General features: G+C 40.7%; 1 protein-coding gene across 8 annotated transcripts in view; it reads right to left on the reverse strand.

Moving 5' to 3' along the window:
- Window positions 1–26,530, reverse strand: part of APP (amyloid beta precursor protein) — a 281,267-nt gene that overhangs the window by 45,517 nt on the left and 209,220 nt on the right. For all 8 annotated transcript variants that reach the window (XM_005670305.3, XM_005670303.3, XM_005670302.3 and 5 more), the window contains 2 exon segments: window positions 25,736–25,864; window positions 24,809–24,908 (listed from right to left, as the gene is read on the reverse strand). In XM_005670305.3, coding sequence (XP_005670362.1) covers window positions 24,809–24,908; window positions 25,736–25,864 — 229 coding nt within the window.

The following is a 26,530-nucleotide window of genomic DNA, read 5'->3' on the forward strand; positions in this document are numbered from 1 at the left end:
CCAGGGATCGAACCTGTGTCCTCGTGGATGCTAATGAGATTCTCTTCTGCTGAGCCATGACAGGAACTCCCTAATTGATTCATATCTAATAAAGGCTTAATTGATGGACCTCTATTCAGGCATTACCTTCCTTGTGTTATTGTGCTTTGCTTCACTGTAATTTGCAGAGACTACATTTTTTACAGATTGAAGGTTTGTGGCAACCCTGTGCCAAGCAAGTTTATCAGTGCTATTTCCCCAACAGCATTTGCTCACTTTGTAGATGCTTTGGTAATTGTGGTAATATTCCAGACGTTTTCATTATTGTTATATTTGGATGGTGATCTGTTACTGTGGCAAAAAGATTACGACTTGCTGAAGGTTCAGCTGATGGTTCTTAGCATTTTTAGCAATAAGGTGCTTTCTTTTTTAAATTAATTTTGAAAAATTGAAGAATAGTTGACTTACAATGTATGTTAGTTTCAGGCATACAGCAAAGTGATTCAGTTATACATATCTACATTCTATTTCAGATTCTTTTCCTTTATAGGTTATTACATAATATTGAGTATGGTTCTCTTTGCAATATAGTGGATCCCTCTTGGTTATTATAGCAATAAGAATTCTTATTGTAGCTACAAAAATCCTTTCTTTCTTTCTTTCTTTCTTTCTTTCTTTCTTTCTTTCTTTCTTTCTCTCTCTCTCTTTTTTTTTTAGACATAGTGCTATTGCACATCTAATAGACCATAGCATAGGGGAAACATAACTTTTATTTACATGCACTGGGAAACCAAAAAATCCATGTGAGTTGCTTTATTGAGATACTCATTTTATTGTGGGGGTCTGGAACTGAACTCACAGTATCTCTTGGGTATGCGTGTATTTTGAAGCAAATAAAGTACTTAGCAAGGAAGGCTGGTGAGGTCACGGCAGAAAGTAAGATTTTCACCATCTATACACAGGTTGCTCAAAGAGCCTAGGATTCCTGCTGGTAAGTTTAAGGGGAACAGGCAGGTGTGGATAAGATCAGCACAGATCCCAGGGCAGAGGCTCTTCCTCCTGGAGACAGCACGTCCTGTTTGTATACACAGTCGCTCACTTCAACTGTTCATTTATGCAGATTAAAAAAAATCCCACACCAGCCCTCCAGGACCTTCTGCACACTGGCCTATTTGTTTCCCTGAACATAAAACTCATTCTGCAGGGAATAGCTTTTTAGACCAGCAGTGGTCCTTTCCCTTTTGCATTAGTGGATTCATGAGATCCCTTAACAATGTGGGGAAAAGCAAGCCTGGCGACGGGAAGCACTTGGCATTTGGGGCTTAGAGATGGATGGAAAGTGACCATCTTCAGGGAAGCATTAATATGGCAGAAGTGGAGAGGCTGGAAGGATTCACTTTAAGAAGACGAATCTGGAACCCAGAGAATTAAAATCATTTGATCATCCATTAATGAGTTCATTCATTTCTTTATTCTTTTAATCAGCTGTTAAACAATCCTACCATCTTCCAGGCCAGTGTAGGAAATAACCAAGGCAGTTTCTTTTTACTCAAAGCTCATGGCCCCAGAGGAAAGATGGGTATAAAAGTAATTCCTATGTAAATGTCAGGGTAACGGGTATGGACAGAGTGAGAAAGAAAGAAACTAGGGCTCTGGGGCTGGAGATGGTGATATTACAGATTTGCTAAGCAAGACAGACTGTCCTAGGAGATACGAGTGCACGGCCAAGGACAGAGGATGCACTGCCCAACAGCTGGACTCTGTTGGCTGCAGGGACACAAGAGAGGGGAAAAAGGAGGCAGCTGAGCCAGAGGCCAGGAGCTTTAGATCTGTGGGACATGCACAGGGCAGGGGGAAGATGCTGACCTGCACGAGGAGTTTGCACATTAGCAAAATCCAGACTATGGGAATTCCATGGGTTGAGGGGCCCACAGTTCATTAACAGATAAATTACAAAGAAAAGGAGAGAGAGGCAATCTGGGGAATATAAATACTAAAGAGACATGTCAACATTAAAAAAAGGGGGAGAAAATAGTGGGCAAGAATGTACATGAGCTTGATAAAACCAGAAAGACATTTAGGAAGGTGATAGAATAACAGTGTTAAACTAGTAGTGGTGGGAGGTCCAGGGGAACGTGGTGACTGGGAGAGGCCAGAAGTGCTAACAGGTGGCTGGTCATGATTTTATTCCTTTTTTTTTTTTGCTTTTTATGGTCACACCTGTAACATATGTTAAGTTTCCAGGCTAGGGATCAAACCTGCAGTTCCTCCGTGACCTAAGCTGCTACAGTAGGATTCTTAACCCTCTGCACCACAGCAGCAACTCCATATATTCACGAACATTTTTTTTTTTTTTTTTTTTTTGCTTTTTTAGGACCGCACCTGTGGCATATGGAAGTTCCCAGGCTAGGTGTCGAACCGGAGCTGCAGCTGCCTGCCTATGCCGCAGCCACAGCAACGCAGGATCCAAGCCTCGTCTGTGACCTCCACCACAGCTCATGGCCATTTTGGATCCTTAACCCACTGAGCGAAGCCAGGAATTGAACTTGCATCCCCATGCATACTACTGGGGTTCATTATCGCTGGGCCACAATGGGAACTCCCGTATTTTTATTCTTGACCTCAGTGGTAGCCAAAAGAACAGATGTGGGAGTTCCCCTGGTGGTGCAGTGGGTTAAGGATCCAGTGTTGTCAATGCTGTGGCTCAGGTTTGATCCCTGGCCTGGAACTTCCATATGCCTGGGTGTGGCCAAAAATATAAATAAATGCATCATAAAAGGCATGCCTAAAAACTCATTAATATAGTAACAAATATGGGGGGGGGTTCTATTTAGACAGGTTGAGTCTGCAATCTTCCAACACATCATGGTGGCGAGGTCTGGAGCCACTGGAAATACTGACCTGGAGACCTCCCATAAATGCTGAAACGGCCCACAGGGGAGCACTGGAGTGAAAATGGGAGTTTCTCCACTTTCCCAGGCATTTTGGGAAAGAAGCTCATATGGGATTCCCCCCAAGAGATTTGTCATATATTGAATTCTGCTGGGTAATGAACAGTTTGCCCCATAATGAAGTGCCACATCCTCACTGAAAAGGCTTTATAGCATCTCACTGCTCTGCTTAATGATAACATCAGGTTGGTGGCTACTGTTAAGAACGCCAAGGAGCCATGAATTTCGTATCTAAATAAAAACTTACATGTCTCTCCCCCCGCCACTTATATCATTTCAGTATGAACACCTATGAGATGATTTAAGAAAAAAAAAAAAAAGCAGGAGTTCCCATTGTGGCTTGGTGGAAACGAATCTGCCTAGCACCCATGAGGATGCAGATTCAATTCCTGGCCACACTCAGTGGGTTAAGAATCCAGCATTGCTGGCGGCAGCTGCAGCTCTGATTTGACCCCTAGCCTGTGAACCTCCATATGCCTCAGGCATGGCCCTAAAAAGACAAAAACAAACAAACAAACAAAAAAACCAACCTTATTTTTTCATTCTGCAACAAACAAATGAGAAAACTGTGTAGGAGATTAAAAAAAAGTTGACCTTTCACTAATTTACCTTTGAACACGCTCTCCCTTCAGACATCGATGACATGAAATGGGGTCCTGTCACTCAGGCCAGCTCTGCTTTAAGCTACCTGTGAACCCTGAATCCTGGCGCCAGAGGTGTGTCTCACTGAATGTGCTGGAGAATTAACCACTTCCAAACCAAGAATGGATAACCCATTTTGCTGCCTTGGGACAACTGCTTCCATGATATACTGCTTGTGGCCTGTCAGGGGAATCTTCTAGTCTTTGCTTCCAAACTGTCTCATCTTAGAGCTTCCCAATCTCACAGCTAGACCTCATCCAAGCCCCTGCTGCTTTTTCTCTTGAAAGTGTACATGGAATTCTAGTAATCTTCTTTCTTTAAAAAAAGTAGCTTAAAAATGTTATTTTCATCTCAGCAGAGTTAAACCCTTTCTCTGCTCCACCCTGCTCTGAAAAAGACTCAGAAATAAACAAAAACAAAAACCAGACTTCATCTTAAGTTATGATATACTATATAAATAATTATGAGGTTGGTCTCAGATTTCTATGCTTTCCCCTTTTAATCAATCAGATTAAAAAATATAACGTTTTGGAATTTCTGCCACCGTGGTGCAGTGGGTTAAGAATGTGGCCGCAGGGGCTGGGATCACTGTGGAGGTGGGGGTTCGATCCCTGGCTGGGTGCAGTGAGTCAAAAGATCAGGCAGTGCTGCAGCTTCGTCTCAGATTCAGTCCCTGGAAGTTCCTGGCCTGGGGAACTTCCATATGCCACCGCTGTGGTCATAAAATATACACACACACACACATACACACGTGTGTATATACACACACACACATATATAATCTTTTGCTGAATATATGGTATTAAAATATGATCTTCAATAGCATATAATTAATTAACCTCAAAATTTAGAGCCCTCTACATTAATTCCTGCACGGCTCCGAAATGCTTTTTTTTTTTTTTAGCGTGATGTAAGCAGTCTTTATTTGACTATACTTTAAGCTTCAACAACAAATTAAAAAATGATTCACATTACAGTGCATTTATACACGTCTTTTCATCTTCCAAGTGCAGTAAACATTAATTAACCCTGGCTAATTAGAACAGCCATGGTTTACAAATTTACTCATTAATCAGCCTCAAGCAAATGCAAAGCATTTAAAGCCTCTCACAATCTGAACCAATTAAATATGGAAATTATTATTTTTTTCAATGGAGAGGTCATAAATTCAAGACATGCAAGCCTTTGACTTAAATTTGACTGTGTTTTAGAAAGAAACTTGGCCAATTTTTTTGGATTCCTAGACGTCCAGGGAAATTAAACATAAAACTGGTATGGGTCGAATTGTGTTTCCCCTCCAAAGTATACTGGAGTCCTAAGGCCAGGAGCTAGGAATGTGACCTTAGAGGGAAAGAGGGTCTTTGCAGGTGTAACTGAGTAAAGATGAGATCATACTAGAATACACAGGTCCTCGATCCAGTATGCAACGGGGTGAACACTACAGGCATTAGGTGGGCTCTCGACTGTATTGGAGAAGACACACAGGGAGAATAACTAGGTGAAGACAGGGGCGGAGCTTGCAGTGGTGTACCTACAAGCCAAAGGAATGTCAAGGGTTTTCAGCAACAACAGAAACAAGAAGAAGCAATAAAGCAGATTTTTCCCAAGGGCCTTCAGAGGGAGCACGGTCCTGCAGACACTTTCATTTCAGACTTCCAGCCTCCAGCATGGTGAGAGAATACATTTCTGTTGTTTTAGGCTACCCAGTTTATGGTCATTTATTAAGAATATTGGAGTTCCCGTCGTGGCGCAGTGGTTAACGAATCCGACTAGGAACCATGAGGTTGCGGGTTCGATCCCTGCCCTTGCTCAGTGGGTTAACGATCCGGCGTTGCCGTGAGCTGTGGTGTAGGTTGCAGACACGGCTCGGATCCAGCGTTGCTGTGGCTCTGGCGTAGGCCGGTGGCTACAGCTCCGATTAGACCCCTAGCCTGGGAACCTCCATATGCCGCGGGAGCGGCCCAAGAAATAGCAACAATAACAACAACAACAACAAAAATAAATTAAAAAATTAAAAAAAAAAAAAAAAGAATATTAACCATTAGCTAATTTCTGGGTGTAACAAACACACTGGCGTAGAATGTGGATTCTTTTTTTTTTTTTTTACTTTCTAGGGTCACACGCCCAGGCTAGGGGATGAATCAGAGCTGTAGCTTCGGGCCTACATCACAGCCACAGCAACATGGGATCCGAGCCTGACCTATACCACAGTTCAAGGCAACACCGGATCCTTAACCTGCTGAGTGAGGCCAGGGATTGAACCCGAATCCTCATGGCTACTAGTAGGGTTCTTCACCTCTGATTCACAATGGGAACTTGCCAGAATGTGGATTCTTAGTGAGGCCTTTATTCAAGGCTGTGATAGGCAGATTGGAGAGAAGCTCTATAATCTAAGAGGCTAATTTAGCCCCATCAGTGCACAGACATTTGCCCTCTGGACACCAGAAACTTTCATGGAGACTAAAGGTTTTCTGTTTCAGCTCTCAATATCTCTCTTCTCTTCTACAGGGAATTCCACCACTTCCTTTTCCTGAACCTCACGGGCTGCATGGGAATTCTGGGTACCAATGTCAGGGCAAGCTCGGCATGCAAGGGGAAGGACCTCAGGTTCAAACACCTTGTAAACCTTCCCCCAAAAGAGCTTATTTCTGGCTTCTTAAGAAGCCAGAAGCTGAGCTGCCGCTGGCAGCATGATGTGTGGCAAATGCCTGGCAGGTTTTAGGTTTTATTAACTCGTGGGTGATGAAAACATAATCATCTCTAATATCAGAACTGGGTCTGCTGTCATACCTCTGTTCAGCAACTAAACAGAGAGACAATGGGACAGCTGGAGTCATCTGTAGCATTTAGCATGACAATTTTAGAGTTCACATTCAACAAGCTGGACTTTTTTTGGGGGGGGGGAGGTGGTGATGCACCTGTGGCACATGGAAGTTCCCAGGCTATGGGTCGGATCAGAGCTGCAGCTGCCAGGCTATGCTGTAGCCACAGCAACACTGAATCCAAGCCTCTTCTGGGACCTATGCCACAGCTTATGGCAACAATGGATCCTTAACCTATTGAGTGAGGCCAAGGATTGAACCTGCATCCTCATGGATACCAGTTGGGTTCACCACCACTGAGCCACAACGGGAACTCTAACAAGCTAGAGCTTAACAAGATAGTTCTCCAGGAGCCGAAAGTTTTGCTATTTTTGCCTGAAATATGAATGATTGGAATAGAATATTTTATAGCATGAATATTTAATAAAACTAGTTTATTTGTGGCTTTTGGCTCAAGGTACCAAAGATGAAAGTGAAAAGATGGCTACTGATACCTGGTTATGGATTTATCCTGCTATACTTTGTTATTCTACTGGTCTGTCTTTAGTTTTTATTTATTTTGGGGGCTGTACCTGCAGCATGTGGAAGTTCCCAGGCCGGGGATCGAACCCACACCACAGCTGTGAGCCAAACCACAGCAGTGACAATGCCAGGTCCTTAACCACTAGGTCGCCAAGGAACTGCTGTTCTTAGTTTTAACACCGGGATCGCTTGGCTCTTGCTCCTCAGAGATAAAGAGAAGAATATGGAGGAACTAGTAAAAGAAATAACATTTCAAAAAACATCAAATGGCTTCATGACAAGTGTATGATTTTATATGCCAAAAAGGTCTTATATAGAGAGTGGAAGCCTGCTGATGTGAAAACTTGTTTCAAGGACTTAGGGTAGAGAAGCAGGAAAAATGTCACGGCCCCCTTTGTTTTTTTGAGAATGATAGAACCCACATGCACTAGGCAGGTGATGGTTGAGGAATCCTGAAGGTGGGGTACACTGGATCTAACCAAAAGCACAGTGCAGCCAACTGTTATGGACCGAGTTATGTTTCCCCTCAAATTCATACGTTAAAGCCCTACCCCAATGTAACTATATTTGGAGAAAGGAACTTTATGGAGGTAATTAAGGTTCAATGAGGCCATTGGGTGGGGCCGTATTTCAACAAGATTGGAAGAGAAAGAGACACCAGAGAGCTCTGTCACTCATGCACAGGGACAAGGCCATACGAGGGCACAGCAAGAAGGCAGCCATCGGCAAGCCAAGGAGAGAGGCCTCAGGAGAAATCCAACTTGCTGAGACTTTGATCTTGGACATTTCATCCTTCAGAATGGTGAGAAACAAAATCCCATTGCTTAAGCCACCCAATCCATGGTATTTCACTATGGCAGCCTGAGGTGACTAGAACAACCCATCTAGTCATACCAGATAAAAGGAAGATCAAAGGTCAGAACAGCTTTTTTTTTTCTAAGAGATTTTGTTGTTGTGTTCTTTTTGGTTTTTTTTTTTTTTTGGAATGGTGATAGCTGAAGATGAGAAAAGAGTGTAAATTACCAGTCGGTCACCCCGGAGGTGCGGTGAATTTCATGTCCTGCCCCTTTTATATAAATGACATGGAAGTGTTTTCTTTGAAATGTGACTCAAGGTTGGAAAGTATACTTGACCTTTAGGGCTTTTCATTTTCTTTTGTCTTCTTATGGCCATTTGCCAAACAAGTTCTCAAGTGCTCTCTGTGACCTGCCTTCACTACAGGTAGAGGGAAAAATCCAAATGACAATTTCCTCTTGTGACATTTCTAGTTAGGCAGTCTGTTTGCTTTGGGGGAACACAACAGGAGATGGGGCATGATGTCTATGCCCCATCTCCACGGGAGCTACTTTAAGAAGCAAAGGAAGATAACTGCATTCCTGTATTATCCAAAAAATAATACACTATTGATTAACAGAAGGAGCGGCTCTCAGGTCTGGCACCTGGAGTTGGTACCCTGAGTGCCTGGTCTTGGTAATTTTGTTGTCAACTCTCTAAGAAGACACACACTTCCTGAGCTCGTGTTAAGCTCTCTGACAATCCTCCAAGATTAAGCTTTTACCATTTGTCACTGACACTGCTGACAACTCCAGGTGTGTTTTGGCAGTTTTCCCTGTCATCCTTCGTTAAAATAATACCACTTTAGATTTGAAGAGAGCCTAAATGAGTAAGTTCTTTGAGTACAATGTCAGCATCCATAATAGAAAGTAAAGAATCTAAAGGAGGAAGAAAAGATTCTGGAAGGTAGAATATTAGATTCACAATTTCTGAAAGAGCCAATAAAAACGCAAATGGGGAAAACGTTAGGAAAGACAGCATTTTCTGGCTGAAGCCTGCCCTGTGCGTATGCTGTTCATTCCTTTTAGAGAGTTAAGCAAAGTGAGTAAGCAGGTGATGCCAATCCCTTTTCATAGCTAATAAGAAGTCTTAACTTGGATAAATAAAACATAGCCATCAACCCTGTCGCACCTAAACAAATTCTCAATGAATATGAACTTCCAAGTTCACTAAAGCTTCACTTGAATGTTTTATACAATCACAGCTCTGGATATAAGCACCACTAGAAATCCACATGGCTAATTCTCAATGACGGCCAACTGCTATTCTTTGATATTCAAGACTAACGTAAATATAATCTAAGCCTGCAGGAATCCTTGTATTTTTGCTACTTCATAGAAGCAGGAGTTTTAAAACTTTTGAATATTGAAGAATCACCTGGAGAGGTAAGGAAAATGAAGATTTCTGTAAATCAGAGGTAAAGCTCTAGAGCACATGGCTTCCAGAAGAACAATCTCCATAGCGAGTGCACTGGATGGGTCCTCTGGTACATTTCACATCCAAGCGCTTACAGCAACCAAACCAACAAATGTCAGATACTCTTCTCAGTCCACTGGCTGATGTCAAAGGCATGGAAATCACGAAGAGCACTGAAGGAAGCTCAAGCTATGAGCTGTGAGTGAATCTGCTCATCACACTAGCCTGCCCTGTTAGTGGGTTCCAAGGACCACAGGTCCAGGTTGACACGGCCTTAGATAAAACTAGAACACCCAAACTCAGGCTTGCAGGACCTTCAACTCTGGCTCACTAGGCCTCCTTTGGTTTTTGTTTGTTTATTTTTTAAAGAAAGAGCAATTTCATTTTTTTCACATCCAAGTATCTGAAGACCTGCATCAATTTCATTCTTTCTTTTTTGCTTTTTAGGGCCCTACCCACAGTATAGGGGAGTTCTCAGGCTAGGGATCGAATCAGGGCTGCAGCTGCCAGCCTACACTAGAGCCACAGCAACGTGGGATCCGAGCTGTGTCTGCAACCTACACTGCGGCACATAGCAACACCAGATCCCCGACCCACTGAGCGAGGCCAGGGATCGAACTTGCATCCTCATGGATACAAGTTGGATTTGTTTCTGCTGTGTCACAACGGGAACACCCTGCTTCAATTTCTAATGGGCTCTGGCAAGACTTGTTGAACCCTTTGGGCCTTGACTATTTTTATAGCACAGTCAGTCTCTGATTTTGATCAAATCACTCAGAATCCTAAATCTGAAAACTGGGAAGTTTGATTCCACTTTTGTATTTCCTTGAAGAAGTGTTGGCAGCAGTGTGGGTGCAGGACCACACTGAATGTGGGAAAGGACCCACCTCTTTATTTTATGTCAAGAAGACCTAGCAGGCAAGCAGGGTCTCCCTCATATAGTCATACAGTATTTGACTTACATAAGTGACATGTGTTAATCAACAGACAGCATAATTAGGCCTTTTTTTTTCCTTTTCTTTAGCCACTCCATGGCATATGGAGGTTCCTAGGCTATGGGTCTTATCAGAGCTGTAGCTGCCAGCCTACGCCAGAGCCACAGCAACACCAGATCTGAGCTGCATCTGCGACCCACACCACAGCTCACGGCAACGCCGGATCCTTAACCCACTGAGCAAGGCCAGGGATTGAACCCGCAACTCCATGGTTCCTAGTCGGATTTGTTAACCACTGAGCCACGATGGGAACTCCAAATTAGGCCTTTTTTGAGGGGCGGATGGATAACTTTGTTTTAATAACTCCACAGACAGTCTCACTTTAATTTCTCGTCTTACACCCCAAAGAGGTAATTCAGGGATGTGAAAGCTTCTCCATCAAGATGGAAGAAGGGGAGTTCCCATCATGGCTCAGCAGAAATGAATCTGACTAGCATCCATGAGGACTCGGGTTCAATCCCTGGCCTCGATCAGTGGGTTAAGGATCCGGTGTTGCCGTGAGCTCTGGTGTAGGTCACAGACACGGCTTGGATCCCGCATTGCTGTGGCTGTTGCGTAGGCCAGTGGCTATAGCTCCCATTCAACCCCTTGCCTGGGAACTCCATTTAGCTGTGGGTGCGGCCCTAAAAAGACCAAAAAAAAAAAAAAAAAAAAAAAAGATGGAAATAGGAATAGGTACGCCAGTGTTGAGACAGTGCTTTTCTGCCAAAAGGAAGGCAAAAAGAATAAAGCAGAGACAGCCGATAAACTTGAAATACATTCTGGCAGGGCTTGAATACTGGATAAAAAAAGGTACTTTGCCCAGGCCCCATCTATTCCTACTTTTCTTGAAACAGCTTCTTTTCCTTATTTGCCTCATGGTAACTGTTATTGCCAACAGGAGTTTAGAAACTGTTCAGATTGATTCCTAGCAGAGAACCAAGGGGCTACTTCTAGAATTATTATTACTACCATTAAAATACTCAAATTTGGTCAGTCTGATCCAGGTGTTCATTCTCAGTATTAAAAAAAAAAAGTGTCAAAAACTTGTTTGACAGACAACTACCCTGAAACAGGAGGGGAATAGTGCATTAGGAAGTATCTCCCTCCTTTTTTACAGAATTACAGAGAAATTGTGAGCTCTGGGGATAGGATAGGCGATGACACCTTGGAAGAAGAAAACAGAGAGCGTCTAACACTTTCATGGATCATTTAGATGGGGGCTTAACCCATTTCCACCTAAGTTTCTTGAAAGGTTACATTTCTGGTCAACATCACATATTTCAATTTCCCTATAATTTTAGGGGTACTGAACCCCCAAGGTGAGAGAAGTGTAAACTGTAAATGGAAGCAGAGTCTGAGAGGGGAGACCAAGTCTGTTGCATGTCATCTGTCCATTCTTTTTTTTGTTTTTGGTCTTTTAGGTCATATGGAAGTTCCCAGGCTAGGGGTCAAATCGGAGCTACAGCTGCTGGCCCGCATCATGGCCACAGCAACACAAGATCTGAACCGAGTCTGTGACCTACATCACAGCTCATGCCAATGCCAGATCCTTAACCCGCTGAGCGAGGCTAGGGATCAAACCTGCATCTATCTTCATGGATAATAGTGGGATTTGTTACCGCTGAGCCATGATGGGAACTCACATCTCTCCATTCTTTATAGATATGTAGTGATGTTTATCAAAAAAATATAGAGTTCCAATTGTGGTTCGGTGGGTTAAGAAGCCAACAGAGTGTCTATAAGGATGGGGGTTTAATCCCTGACCTCAGTCTGTGGGTTAAGGGTCTGGTATTGCTGTTGCTGTGGCTGTGGTGTAGGTTGCAGATGCAGCTCAGACTAGACCCCTATCCTGGGAACTACCATATGCTACAGGTGCGGCAGTAAAATAAAAAGAAAAAAATAGTACTGAGGGTTTTCAAATGACAGCAGAAGTGCACCTCCCTCCCCTCTCCACAGATGGGCAAATTAGAGAAAACTGTCCATTTTAATTCCTTAGGGAGAGTCAAGTTGTCCCATAAAAAGGTTACACCCACCTATTGATCAAAAGCTTATTTAGTTCCTTTTCACTTACCCTTGTTATGACAGGGTCGAACAGGTTTTAAAAAGTAACAATTGTGATCATTTAAAAAAACTATGTTTGATTTCTACTATTTAATCATGAGAAGTTGTATGTCCTTTCATCTTTTACTACTCAGTAATTATGTATCTTTTCCTATGAAATGGAGCTGTTACATTTATGAATTAATCAAATATATTACTTCATTGAGGTTTTCTTTCACCCTAAGCATTTTTTTGTGGGCATACAGTTTTTATCATGCAGGTTTAGAACAAAACAGTACAGGTAAATCTAACTGGCTTATAGATCGTCACCTATTTATTATTTTGTAAGTTGAATACACTCTAAATCAGTAATTCTCAAAGTTTGGCATGCATCCGAGTTACATGGCTTGTTAAAAGCTAGAGGGTTGATCCCTCAACCCAGCACTGCTGATTCAGGAGGTTAGGGGTGGGACCAGAGAATGTGAATTTCTAACAAGTTCCCAGCGGATGCTGACGCAGCTGGTCCAAGAACCACAATTCCTCTAACTAAAGAATGCCTTGAAGGCAGGTATTTGTAACACTTACTTATACCTAGTAATTTGCTTCAGAAGAAACAAATGTACATGAAATTTGATTCACACCCTCAAAGAGCTTAATTAGTACATGGCAATGAGTTGACATGAACACATCAAAGCAACAGCAGATGCATGCAATATATAAACTCTATCATCAGAGGACAGATGCTTCATGTTAATAAAGAATTCAAGGGAGAAATGACATGAGAGATGGGGTTTTGGAAGCTCATTAAGAGCTCAATAGGTCAGGACTGGGCAGGGGCTTTGTAGGTAGATGGAATTGCATACACAGACGCACCCAGGGCTGTGGACGTATCGGCCTTCCTGAAAAATCAGGAGAATAAAGGGAGCAACAATTTGCTTTGCCTGCCCAGGGTTATTTTCAGGATCAAATGAGTTAAACACACAAAAAAAGGAGAAAGGTGGGAGTTCCTATTGTGGCTCAGCAGGTTATGAATCCAACTAGTATCCATGAAGATCCATCCCTGACCTTGCTCAGTGGGTTAAGGATCTGGTGTTCGCCGTGAGCTGAGCTGTGGTGTAGGTCAAAGACCCAGCTCAGATCTGGCATTGCTGTGGCTGTGGCTGTGGCTGGTAGCTGCAACTCTGATTTGACTCCTAGCCTGGGAACTTCCCTATGCTATGGGCATGGCCCTGAAAAAATGAAAAAAAAAAAAAAAAAAAGAGAGAAATAAAGAGGAAAGGAAAAAAAAGTAAAGCAAAGCCAGTCATCAAAAGACGACAGTCACAACATAAACTTAAAAAAATAGCTATAAAATCTTGCATTACGTTCTTTTTCCTTTCTCTTTCTATTCCCTTTTCTAAATATATTTGGGTTCAAACAAGTGAACTGAGCCTCTACTGTCATGAAAATGGGTCCCTCCTTTGGCTCGAGAGATGACCTAATAACGGGTATGAAGTGAAGGGCTTTAGCCACTAACGTTCACAGAGCTAAACACATAAAGTCTGATTCCCCCCAATGGTTAAGATCTAGCTGAAGATTATTACCTTGTACTTTCAGAGAAATTTCTGCTTGTCCAGTACAGAAAAGACTAATGACAAGCCCACAGAAAAAGGTGCATTTGTTGTCATTTTTCATGGGTTCTCCCATGATATCTAAGCAAATGCAGAATACAACCACAACAAAAAACCCAGCAGAATGCATAGTGTAGCTGACACCAATCTGCTTTACAAACACCTTCGCACTGACTTAAGTATTGAAGTGGGTTGAATCTTTGAGCTCGGGAAGCCTCTTATCATTGAGTCATATAAGCGGAAAGATGGCCATTTCTTGTACCCATAATATTTTCAAAGAACAGGTGCCGAAGCCGAATAAATAGTTTCCAAAATCCAGTTTTGTTTAACTTGGCATCAGCAGGGATGGAGAACAAATACCACTACAGAGACACCAGAATAGATTCGGTCTTTAGTCTTATTAACCAGATGCATGACCTTGGGCGTCTCACAGCTTCTTTGAGCCAGTGAAATGACGGGGCTGAACGGGTTGGAAACTAGGTTCCCGTCTCCTCTAATTATCTTCAGTGAGTGATGGTGGAAGGAAGGAATGGCTGCCAGATGATGCTACCTAATGCCAAGAGACATGGCAATCAACATCCCTCAACTTAATGAGAGCAGCCTCTCTCAGTTGTTTACTCAAAGTCTCTCTAAGCAGATTCTAAATTATTTGAGTAGGAAAGATTGTGCCGATACCTGCAAAATATCCGGCCACAAGCATAGAATCTGGAATATGGGGATGTTTAGTAAATACTTCTTGAAGATCCAACATCTTTGATTAATTCTTGGATGCCTTTGATGTCCAGAACAGCAAATGATAGGAATGTACATATATATACTTTTATTGTGATTATATTTATATATATCATAAACTTTACTATTTTAAGTGTGCAGTTTCGGTAGCATTAAGCACACTCACAGTGCTGTGCAACCATTGCCGCCATCCATCTCTAAAATGTTTTTATCTTCCCAGACTGAAACTCTATACTTATTAGAGACGCTCTATTCCCTCCTCCCACTAGGTCCTGACAACCAGCATTTTATCTTCAGTCTCTATGAATTTATTACTCTAGATACTTCAAATAAATTGAATAAAAAAACATGGACCATTTCAAAACTTGCATCTCATACTTGTGCAGGAGCCATGTTTATCTTTTCTGCATTGTCCCAATTTTAATATATGTGCTGCCAAAGTGAATACCATATATGTGTGTGTGTGTGTGTGTGTGTGTGTGTGTGTGTGTGTATGTACTTTTGAAACCCTCTAACACTCCTTTCAAATTATTAGAGTGATGACTGAGAACTAAGGCATTTATGTAGTGATGTCTCAGTGGCCATTATAACATTTTCTTTTTTTCCCCCTTTTTAAAAAAAATTTTTATCATAGCTGATTTACAATGTTCTGTCAATTTCTGCTGTACAGCAGAGTGACCCAGTTATACATACACATACATTCTTTTTTTCACATTATTCTCCATCATGCTCCATCACAAGTGATCAGATATCGTTCTGTGGACTATACAGCAGAATCTCTGATTAGAAAACTATAACGACTCAACAGCTATAACAACTAACAAAGTTTCATACATAAAAATTTTAGAAAACTGCTTTCTGGCATCTTGGAAAACTTAGAAACAGCAAGAAACATGTTATCTGGTCATGGTCATGACACAGAGAAAAACTTTTAATGTAATAAGGAAAGGTCACATTGTGAATAATTACACTTTCAAGTCCAGCTACGTACATATTTTTCTTACTGTGTATGTCACACGGAAAAGGGCACATTTGGCGACCTTCCTTTCTATGAAACACACTGACTATGATTTGAGAGTGAACTCATCTTACTGATTTCAAGCCTCAGTAATCATCCACAAAACGAAGGCAGGTTTTTGCAAAAGAGTAACTAATTTAGAATTTCATAGCAATTTCTCTCTTGACATCTCTCACCCCCTGCTCAAAACCTAGAATGTGAAATTTGGCTTGCTTCTAGAGTTTCCTCAATAAGAACAGCATAAGATGCTAATTAAGTAGAATCATATTAATAGGATATGTTCCTTTTTGCACTTCCAGCTCTCCACTGTTCATGCTCTGGGGAAGTTCTTTCCTAACTTGGCAAAGCTTCAGAAGCAACTTGCCACAGCATCAGAGCTTCGCTTGACGATGCCAGACTCCGAAAGAGAAGAAATGCATCATTCGCCAAGGCCAGGCTGGCTCAGGCTCTTGCTGCTGAGAGGCATGAAACTTGCAGCTGGCCCTGCTTCCTTCCCTCAGGTGACAGTGTCTCTAGCCTCTACGGGCCTTAGAGCAGCTGTATCAAGTTCAATGTTAAAGAGGAAGCTGAACACACAGTTCCTCTACCTGCTCTCAGGGGATGGGCAGACTCACTCAAACATTACCCAGACCAAAAGCAAAGATGCAGAGACAGGTGGAGGACAATCCAAGTAGTCACCATTGGCTATACCACAGAAATAAGATTTAATAAATGCTTTTATGAGCACATGTAATTAAATATATTTACAAAAAAACTAAACACATGAAATAGGCTATTTTATTATATTGTTTATTTATTTACTCTTTTGGTACTTATTTATTTATTATTGTTTTTTTCTTTTTAAGGGGGAACCTGAGGCATATGGAAGTTCCCAGGCTAGGGGTTGAACTGGAGCTGCAGCTGCTGGTCTACACCAGAGCCACAGCAACATGGGATCTGAGCCGCATCTGAGACCTACATCACAGCTCACGGCAATACCGGATCCTTAATGCACTAAGCAAGGCCAGGGATCAAACCTGAATCCTCAATGGACAGTCGGGTTCTTAATCTGATGAGCCACAACGGGAACACCCTGGATTCTTTTTCAATACTGTTAAAGGATTGACTTTTCCTATAAAATCATGGATTAGAAATACAGAGAAGAAAATATCTATTTGCTAGAAGAGAATATTATAAACATTCTTTGGAGAAATGATGTTCTTTTCCTGAATAATTTCCCTGGTGATCATTTACATAAGGCAAGTTAACATACGCCAACTTTTAAAGGACCTTATCAATGACTCCACAGATCATCTGAATGACACATACACAATATTTACAGATTCGGTAATTAAACTCTTTAGAAAAAGACATTTTACATATCATATCCGGAAAAGGTTTAGAGAGCTAAATGTATACAAAGTACTAAACGAGTCACTATGGGTGAGTTAAAGGCTTAAGTGTTGTAACCTCCTAAGACTGTCCACAGACCAGTTGGGTCTGAGGTATGAACTCACTGGCAGTGACATGTCTATTTCTTGCTGTTTAGAGACATTCCAACATGGTGGTTTAAAGCATCAGAAAACTGGGGCGCTACTGTCATAGCATATTTTCCCATTTGGAAGGTTACTATGCTTATATGTAGGTTCCCTTGACAACATGTTTTCTTTTTCTCATTTATACAATGAGTGGTTCTATTTGGGAAGAGTAACTGTCTTGCTAAAAGAGAGACAAAGGTTATACACTTAGAAGCAGGCAAATCAACACTGGTCATACCTGTAATACAGGTAATAACACTGGTGAAAACATGAATAACGAGCCCTGAGACTATTATAAAACTAAAGGAAGAACATATCTTCAGCAATTTTTTTTTTTTTTTTTTTTTTTTTGTCTTTTCGCCTTTTCTAGGGCTGCACCCGCAGCATGTGGAGGTTCCTGGGCTAGGGGTCTAATCGGAATTGTAGCCGCCAGCCTATGCCAGAGCCACAGCAACGCCAGATCTGAGCCGCATCTGTGACCTACACCAGCTCACAGCAACACCGGATCCTGAACCCACTGAGCAAGACCAGGGATCGAACCCGCAACCTCATGGTTCCTAGTTGGATTTGTTAACCACTGTGCCATGATGGGAACTCCATCTTCAGCAATTTATAATACAATTAAATGTTATTGTTTCCAAATACTTAAATCAGCTCTAAATCTACATATACGTAAAAGTCATTTCTTATGAAAAACAATAAGAGCAGAATAAGGTAACAGTTTTCTCATTTTATTTACTTTTATGATCTTTTCCTCCCTGATGCTCTTTAACTACCAATTGCACACAAGGATACTTAAAATTCTCAGTAGTAATGAATATTCCATTTTGCTGGTCTGGCAAGTGCTACAAATATTCTATTTTAAATCTAGGCTACTTTGGATTCATTAAATCCAAAAATCAATAGGTTTATTAAGAATGGAGAATGGAAACATTGTCTATGAAGTAAACATGCTGTACTTTTCCCAAAGAGTAGAAAATTTTATCAAGCGGCCACAGTCAAGTTGTAATAAAAAAAATTGTGAGCATTCTTTCATTAACTTGAGTTTCTTGATCTCCGGCCACATATTTCGATCCCAACCCATTCACTATGAATTTATTCAGTCAGAGATCCTTCTAACATCTGGTTTATAATAATTCATGTTTTTACTAATTTCAAATGCTAAAAGGAAAAAAAAAAAAAAACCCAGGGTATGAAACAATTAGGCCTTCCTTCCCCCTTTTATCCTACTGCCTCTTTCATAAATTGGTCATTACAGCAGTCTATGAAATAGCCATCTCTGAGTTGAAAGCGGCAGTATTTTTATTTAGCCTTGAGGTAGCTGAAAAATGAAGCACTTTGATAAATAACCTCAGTGTTGACTGAAGAACAGAATCCTTTTAACACAGATTTAAGGAAGATTACAAAGGGTCCAAAAAAAACCAAAAAAAAAAAACAACCCCATAATTTTTAAACAGCAAATTGATGAAGCAAAGCTGAGCTGAACAAGAGTAGAGATGAAGGAACTCTTTCTGAAGGGTTAAGAAATGATTAAAATAGAATATCGACATTGAAAAGAGGCATATTTTCCCTACATTAATGATTCTATCATTTGCTGAATTAAAAAAGTTCTAAACAGCCATGTTCAATGAATAAGGGGATTTTTTTCCCCCTCTGCGAACAATGCCTAAAGCCTTTCTCTATAGAAAGCTTCATAATTTGTATGCAAATACTTTTTTTAAAAATTTTTACAAAAAGGAAAACATTAAGTAATAAATGACTGTGCCTGGGAGTTTGCACATAGTAATCATTCAAATAGAGCTGAAAATTATTATAAAATAATAAAAGGCAAGCTTTCATAAAAGCAATAGAGTAGTTTTGATAATTCATACTTTTTGGTGAAGCAAAGCGAATAAACAGCCTCAGATGCTAGCTGATGGGACAGTCAAACCAGACAACACACTTAATCAAGTGTCGAAGTAGATGCACAGGGCAGATAACCAACTAGCAGAGGGTCGTGGAAATGATATAGGGCAATACTGTAAAATGTTATCAATTACAGTCCAGAGCCCTCTTGCTTTATTCTTTATCTTCATACTTTTGCCCATGGCACCCATTGTGTTGGCTTCATTAATTTTACCTTTAGAGAATGCTGTGGCCAAGGACAGAGATTTGCTTTGTGGAATGCTGGCTATGCTAGGTGTTAAGAAGGGAGCTCAGGGTAGGTCTTTCGAGTGATGGAAGAGTTTACCTGATCCACCTAAGGTAAGGAGCATCAATCTTGCAGCCTGGGGATTTGATTCAATCTGGTCTATGATGACGAATACCTACAAAGTACCAGGTCCTCTCCTAGATCTCAAAGATACAGACAAGACCAAGACGTGTCCTGGAAGACCTCACAGGAAAAGGGGCTAGCAGATGAGCAAATCAATGATTAAATACAAAGTAGAGTGTGGATACACGGTGCTTTGGCCATGGAGGTTCAGGAGAAGAGAAATCTACCTGAGAGAGGAGAGTGGGTAGCAGAAAGCACACTGCTTTCAGACTCGTGTAGACTCTGACTCCAATTCCACTTTCGTCACTTTACCATCTGTTAAGGGCAAGTTAGGGATCTCTCTCTAAGGTTCAGTGTCTTCAACTGTAAGTCGGGGGCGCTGTTACTGAATTCACCAGTGATGTCGCTAGCTCATATGCTGTGTTTGTGTGAATTACAATAAAGCCCTGCTGCCGTGGATACAACCCAACACCACAGTGCTTTGTCTTCATTAGTGGGATGTGGAATAAATGTCAGTCTCTGCTTTTGCTGTAAACCACCTGCCACATCTACATGTGGTGGCCCTGAACTTCAGTAAGTGTGAACTTTCATAAAGAACTTGGTCCATCCGCATCAACAGAAAGATGGTCATGAGTTTGCTATATAACTATTACCCAAATACTAGTTCTTTCCCTCTGGCTCCCTATACAAATTAGTCAACGACTTCTACGGGTGTAGACATTCAGTTGACTATTGAAGGATGCTGTTTTTCAAGCAAGGGAGAAACATGTACAGGTTTTATTTTCATTTTAGCAGGGAACTCAGCCCTGAAGATGAAGACGTTGGGTAGGAGGGGGCCTTGGGAAGACAGGAGGCAGGATGACTAGTTGGGAGTTGAGTGAAACTCATGCGAGAGGGATAAGGATCTGAGCTAACGATGTAGATGTTTAGAGCAAGGATTCCACTTGGAGATGGGAAGGAGAGGATACAGGACTTCAGACTGATAAGCAGTCACAGATGGAGGAGAGGAAAGCAGTGTGGAAAAGGAGAGGACAACTGGGAGCAGCCAGCACTGAGATGGAAAAATGAGGAAATTAAGAGGGACGCAATGAATTTTTTCTTTACGTGCATTATTTGGAGTTTGAGAAGCATGTGAAATATAGGCATATCCTGGAGATACTGCAGGTTCTGTTCCAGACCACTACAAGAAAGCGAACGTCTCAATAAAGTGAGTCATGAATGTTCTGGTTTCCCAGTGCATCTACGAGTTGTTTACACTATACTGTAGTCTATTAAGCGTGCAATAGCACTACGTCTAAAAAGAAAAAAGTAAACACTTTAAATTAAAAATATTAAAAAATGCTAATCATCATCTGAGCCTTCAGCAAGCTATAATCTTTTTGCAATAACATTAAAGATCACTGATCACAAAACAACTGAGTCCTACCGTATAGCACAGGGAACTATACTCAATATCCTAGGAAAAGCCACAATGGAAAAGAATATGAAAAAGAATATATGCATGGATAACGGAATCACTTTGCCGTACAGCATAAACTGACACAACATTGTACATCAACTCTATGCTAATAAAATTAAGACAAAACAAAAAGGATCACTGATCACAGATCACCATAACAAATAAAACGATGAAAAATGTGAACCATCACGGGAATAACCCAAACATGACTGAGACACGAAGTGAACAGATGCTATTACAAAATTGGTGCTGAGAGACTTGCTCGATGCACGGTTGCCATAAACCTTCAATTTGTACAAAACGCAGTAGCTGCGAAGCACAATAAACCAAGGTACTCCTGTGTTCTGAGTCTATAATATGTCGCGAGGACTCAGTAGAGAGGCTGCTGTTAGGTCCATGAAGTTGGGATTTACTAGAGTTAACAGAGTAGCACAGATAGACGAGATTCTCAGGAAAGCACAGTGGGTGAAAACGGCCAGGGCAGGAACTCACTGGCACGATGAATTCTAGGCTCTAGTCAGTTACACTTTGCTGTTCTCAACAAATCTGATGCCAACTCCCGCTTTCCCCTTTTCTTTCTGGCATGGCTAGTTTCTCCCTCATTTTCATCCATAAGAGAGAATGCTACCATCATGGGAGCATTAATTATCTGAAGCAGGTATATTTATGTCATTAAAGATAACCCCCAGTTCCTCAGGAATGGTGAAAACCCTTCATTTGCAGAGCAAGTATTACCCAACGTATTTAACAAAACCACTGTATTTCTCTCCAGATACAGGGATTTTAATGCAGTAAACATATCCCAGTTGCCTGCATTTATAAGCACAAACTTTTGCATAAAACACATGCCTTTGTAGGTTCTTTCGGATCGTTACCAACAGCTCTGAATTTAGTATCCTTTTTATTTACACTAAACTGACTCCAAATCTAAAGTTTGGCAACATACAGAAAAGGCAGATGAATGCAAATCAGACTAATGCAAAGCATTTACTCAGAAGCTATTAAATGTCTAAGATATACACTGGAAGAAATCTGTGAATATCCTAATTAGAACGTAAGTTGACCAACAATTTCTATTATGGAAAATCTCAAGCATCTACAAAACTATAGAGAAGACTACAAAGAACTCGCACTCAGCTTAAATAGCCTTCAGGTTAATCAACTAGCCCCCATGGCCAGGCTTGTTTCATCTATCATTCCTATATTAAAAGTAAGTTGTTTTGAAATGTTCCTTCAAACGAAGAACTGACTTACTGAGGTCCATCCAGAAAAGCCACTTTCCCTTTTGTTTGGCTTAACACCAAGTGTTAAGATCTCAAATGGTACAGAGATCTATTTAATGGAGGTTCACTAAAGCAAGCTGCTCTTCCAACAGGAAATAGCCATTTAAAAATGGAAGCAAGAAAGATTTTTTTTTTTTTTAAAAAGATTACATTTCAGGGTTTGGTGTTTCATATATTTAGAATGACAAAACTATTTTTTAAAATAACATGATCTTAATCCAAATTCAGTTTTCTTTCTTCCTTCCTCTCTCCCTCTTTCTTCCTTTCTTGTCTTTTTAGGGCTGCACCTGTGGCATATGGATGTTCCCAGGCTAGGGGTCCAACCAGAGCTGCAGCTGCCAGCCTACACCACAGCCATAGCAACTCAGTTTCTAAGCCGCATCTGTGACCTACACCACAGCTCATGGCAAACCAGATCCTTAACCCACTGAGTGAGGCCAGGGATCGAACCCATGTCCTCGTGGACACTGGTTGGATTCGTTACCACTGAGCCACGATGGGAACTGCAGTTTTCTTTTCCTTGGTTTTAAAGAAAAAATTCCGTGATTCCAACTATCTGAACATACTCCCGGTCACTGAATTTTGAAGTTTAGTGTGTGGCCTGTTCTCAGGCATTTTGCAGCACTCAAGACATCTGAATCATTGCCTGTTTCTGTGGAACTGTGACTCATGGATGGTCACTGCTTTCAGTAGGATTTTGCTGAATAAAAAGTTCTGATAATTTAATTAGAAAGAGTCAACCATACTTAAGGTGAATGTGAATATTCTAGTCCTGCACAATGATTTATTCCTCTACAGTTTGGTATTACCGGCAACGCCTCAGTTGAAGTCACTTACGAAAATAAGCTTAAGATGGCTCTAAGGCAAAAATACATGCATCTGGATGATTTGAGCTTCAGTTCATTAAGAATGTGGTATTTCTTTGATTTTGTCCATTCTCCAACTTACTGGAGGACTTTGTATACTTATTTAGTAGACAGTATTTTAAAGGTTCCTTGCAAATTTTATCCTACAAATAATCTAATGAGACCATTCATTTCTTAAAGAAAATTCTGTACATTAATACACAATACTTCCCAGACAATGTAATTACTTGATAAGTGTCAAATACTTGATGGTAACACAAACAACACTTGCAAGGCATTAGTACATTAGGAAAAAAAAAAAAAAAAAAAGAGTAGAATAGCCCTGGCATGAAACTACAAAGCAAGCCAAGCCATGTTTCGGGCACTTCAAGGCAGGAATTCCTGTAATTGGTATACCCACCCACAACATCTTGGGTGTTCTGATGTCAGATAACCTGCACCTACTTCCACACAAGTTAACAAAGGGCAGGACTCATTGTGGAGAGAAACAGGACACACACATATTGTTTATTTATGCACCAAGTCTCCAGGATACATACATCTGCCTATGTTCAAAGAGTCACTGAGGTAACTGCCATTTGCATACTTTTGGGAGGTAAAGTTAAACAAATATGGGGGATTTTGGGGGTTTAATAGAGAATTATGTCATGTGATACTTTATTTCATTCCAAGAAAAGCAGAAAAAGGAGAACTTACATATATGAAATATTAAAGATTTCATTAAGAAAACTAGGGACATACAAGACAATGGTCACACAATGTCAGGTTTCTGATTTTGACAATGTGTGACAGACAGTATATGTAAGATGTTACTATGAAGGAAGATGAGTGATGTCTATACTGGGCTTGTCTATATTATTTTTCCAACTTCTTATGAGGTAATAATTTTTATTCTATTCTATTCTATTCTATTCTATTCTATTCTATTCTATTCTATTCTATTCTATTCTATTCTATTCCATTCCATTCCATTCCATTCCATTCCATTCCACTCCACTCCACTCCACTCCACTCCACTCCACTCCACTTTTTTTTGGCTGCCCCACAGCATAGGGAGTTCACGGCCCAGGAATTAGATCTGAGGTGAGGGTGTGACCTATGTCAGAGCTGTGGCATCGCTGGATCCTTAACCTGCTGTGCCTGGCTGGGGATTGAACCTGCATCCTGGTGCTCAAGCAACACCACTGATCCTGTTGCACCATGGCAGGAGCTCTGGTATAATTATTGTGAAATAAAAGTTTAATGAAATATAGTAAACACATATTTAAATAAGTTTAAACAACAATGTGGTTCAGAGAACACCCATGGCTTTGCAGGGGCAGGGGTGGGCATCAAAGAAAGATGTGTTATTGAATATAACAATAACCTCAAAATCAGGAGCCACAATGTTGTGCTCCTTGGGATATACATGACATAAGGAAGATTCTTCAAATGTTAAGTCTGAGCTCTTTCAACTGAAAAATGGGCTATCATGTCACCCATAAAGGTATGATAATAAAGACTTACTTAAGAGATGAAGGAAGGGTTGTTTCTATCAAACTGTAAAGCATGAAAGCATGGTAAGGTGATATTTACAGGACTGACTAATTGAAGATTGCTGACAAGTATAATCCAATCTTTGAGTGGCTCATCATCACACAAAGAGACCAAAAGTCAAGTTACATCCCCCAACTTTTCTAAGTATGCAGTGAAGATCTGATATAATTTCTAAGATGAGAGGTAGTTCTACCCACCAAGGGTTTTCACTGTAAAAGCGAACCTGCTCTTCTTGCATCTACGTATCAGAACACTGGTGATTCCTGATATAGATGAACTCAGTTCCCTGATCTTCTCCTTGGGAGGAAAATACGTTTATATGTAAAGCATCCAAAGAACTGCTTACTCACCAACTTCATCCTGAATTTCCTCGGCCACAGCAGGAACGTTGTAGAGCAGGGAGAGAGACTGGTTCATGCGCTCGTAAATCACACGGAGGTGTGTCATAACCTGCAGCAAAGGGTGGTGGTTCCAGGTAAACCATCTCAGGAGTAAGGAATAGTCATGTTCCTTACCAAGCACCGCAGACAGATACAGCTTTCCAAATAAAACTGACCAAATGCCATTAGAACTTTGAACTTGAAAGGGTATCTTTATTTTTTCTTGTTCTCTCATATTCTGTTCTCTAATTTATGAGATGCGTTAATCTTCCTGTTATATTGTATGCTTATAACCATAACCTATAAAGCCAATGAAAGACCATTTCTGTCCAACTCTGACTCTTAATATCGAGAATCCTAAATAACCACCAATGCCCTATGTATATGTCTTTGCAGATTTTCTAATAAGTGGGATCACGTGGGTATTTCATGATAGATAGTTTAAAAATTCTGGGGAAGGAAATGCAAAACTCAGATTTCCAGAGGTGGCTCCCAGTTGCCAAGCTTTGAAAATGGGAGAGACCAAACTTCATTTGGTCTCACATTATATCCAAGAATGACCATAGAAATGGAGTTTATGACTGTCTTCCACAATTGAACCAAATTTTAGTGGAAGACTTTTGTTTCTTCATTTTAGTCATCAGAGTTTGAAATGGTCCTTAGAAATCAGTGGCCATAGACACTTGAGATTTTTATACTCCTTGTTATTTTCATAAGTCAGAAAGTGCCAAACCACATGTTGCCCTAGAACAACCTTTAGAATTTACCAGGAATTAAAGAACTCTTACTCTAGAGGTACAACACCCAAAAGATACTCTGGGAATACCCAAAGACCCAACTCAGAGAGCAAGAATGCTAGACTGTCCAAGTTGCATGACTCTTACATGGGATGCTTACCTGGGATCGGATCTGAGCAGCTTTCTTTGGATCTACCATGCGAACGTGTTCAAAATGCTTTAGGGTGTGCTGTCTGTCTTTCTGTTCGGCACGGACATACTTCTTGAGCATGTTGAACACATGACGAGGCTGGAAGGGGAGAAAAAGGAAAAAAAATGTTCAGGTTTGTCTAAAATATTGCTTCTTGCAATAGCTTTGGGTCAGAGGGTCCTGCTAATTCATTCCATAATGTGAAAGCAACGGTCATCTTTTTGCAGTGCTCCCTTTTAAGTAATTCTCCATTCCCTCCTTACTAGGAGTTCCTTGTACGATTGGCCACTTTTCATTTCTATAAGAGCGTTTAGCATTTGACACATAGAATGATGACTGTCCTTTTTATTTTAAAATAGCGCATTTTGCTCTAAAAGGAGAGTAGATTTTTGGATCTATCATATTTAAGTTAGGTCCTTCCCATTTTCCCACTCCAATACACACGAGTAAATATGAGACTACATTTCTATCTGCACAGTCTTAATGGCTCTTTCAGCAGTAATTGTTGGACAAATAATTCCTCCATCAGTAGCACATAATAATCAAAGTGAGAAACATAATGGACAACTTAACCACTACTAATTTGTAGACCAAGGAATAGCTGATAAGTTCTGAGACATCATATTTTCCTAGAAGAAAGGCCAATGTGTTATTCTACTTCAGAGTTTAATTAAAATCTTTCTACACCATCAGATTCTAATTCTTTCAGTGACAATTAAGTTTCTTCTTAAGTCCTTCTATTTTTTTTTCTAATTAGCTCCATTT

Source organism: Sus scrofa, chromosome 13 (genome assembly GCF_000003025.6).
Source record: "Sus scrofa isolate TJ Tabasco breed Duroc chromosome 13, Sscrofa11.1, whole genome shotgun sequence".
NCBI lineage: Eukaryota > Metazoa > Chordata > Mammalia > Artiodactyla > Suidae > Sus > Sus scrofa.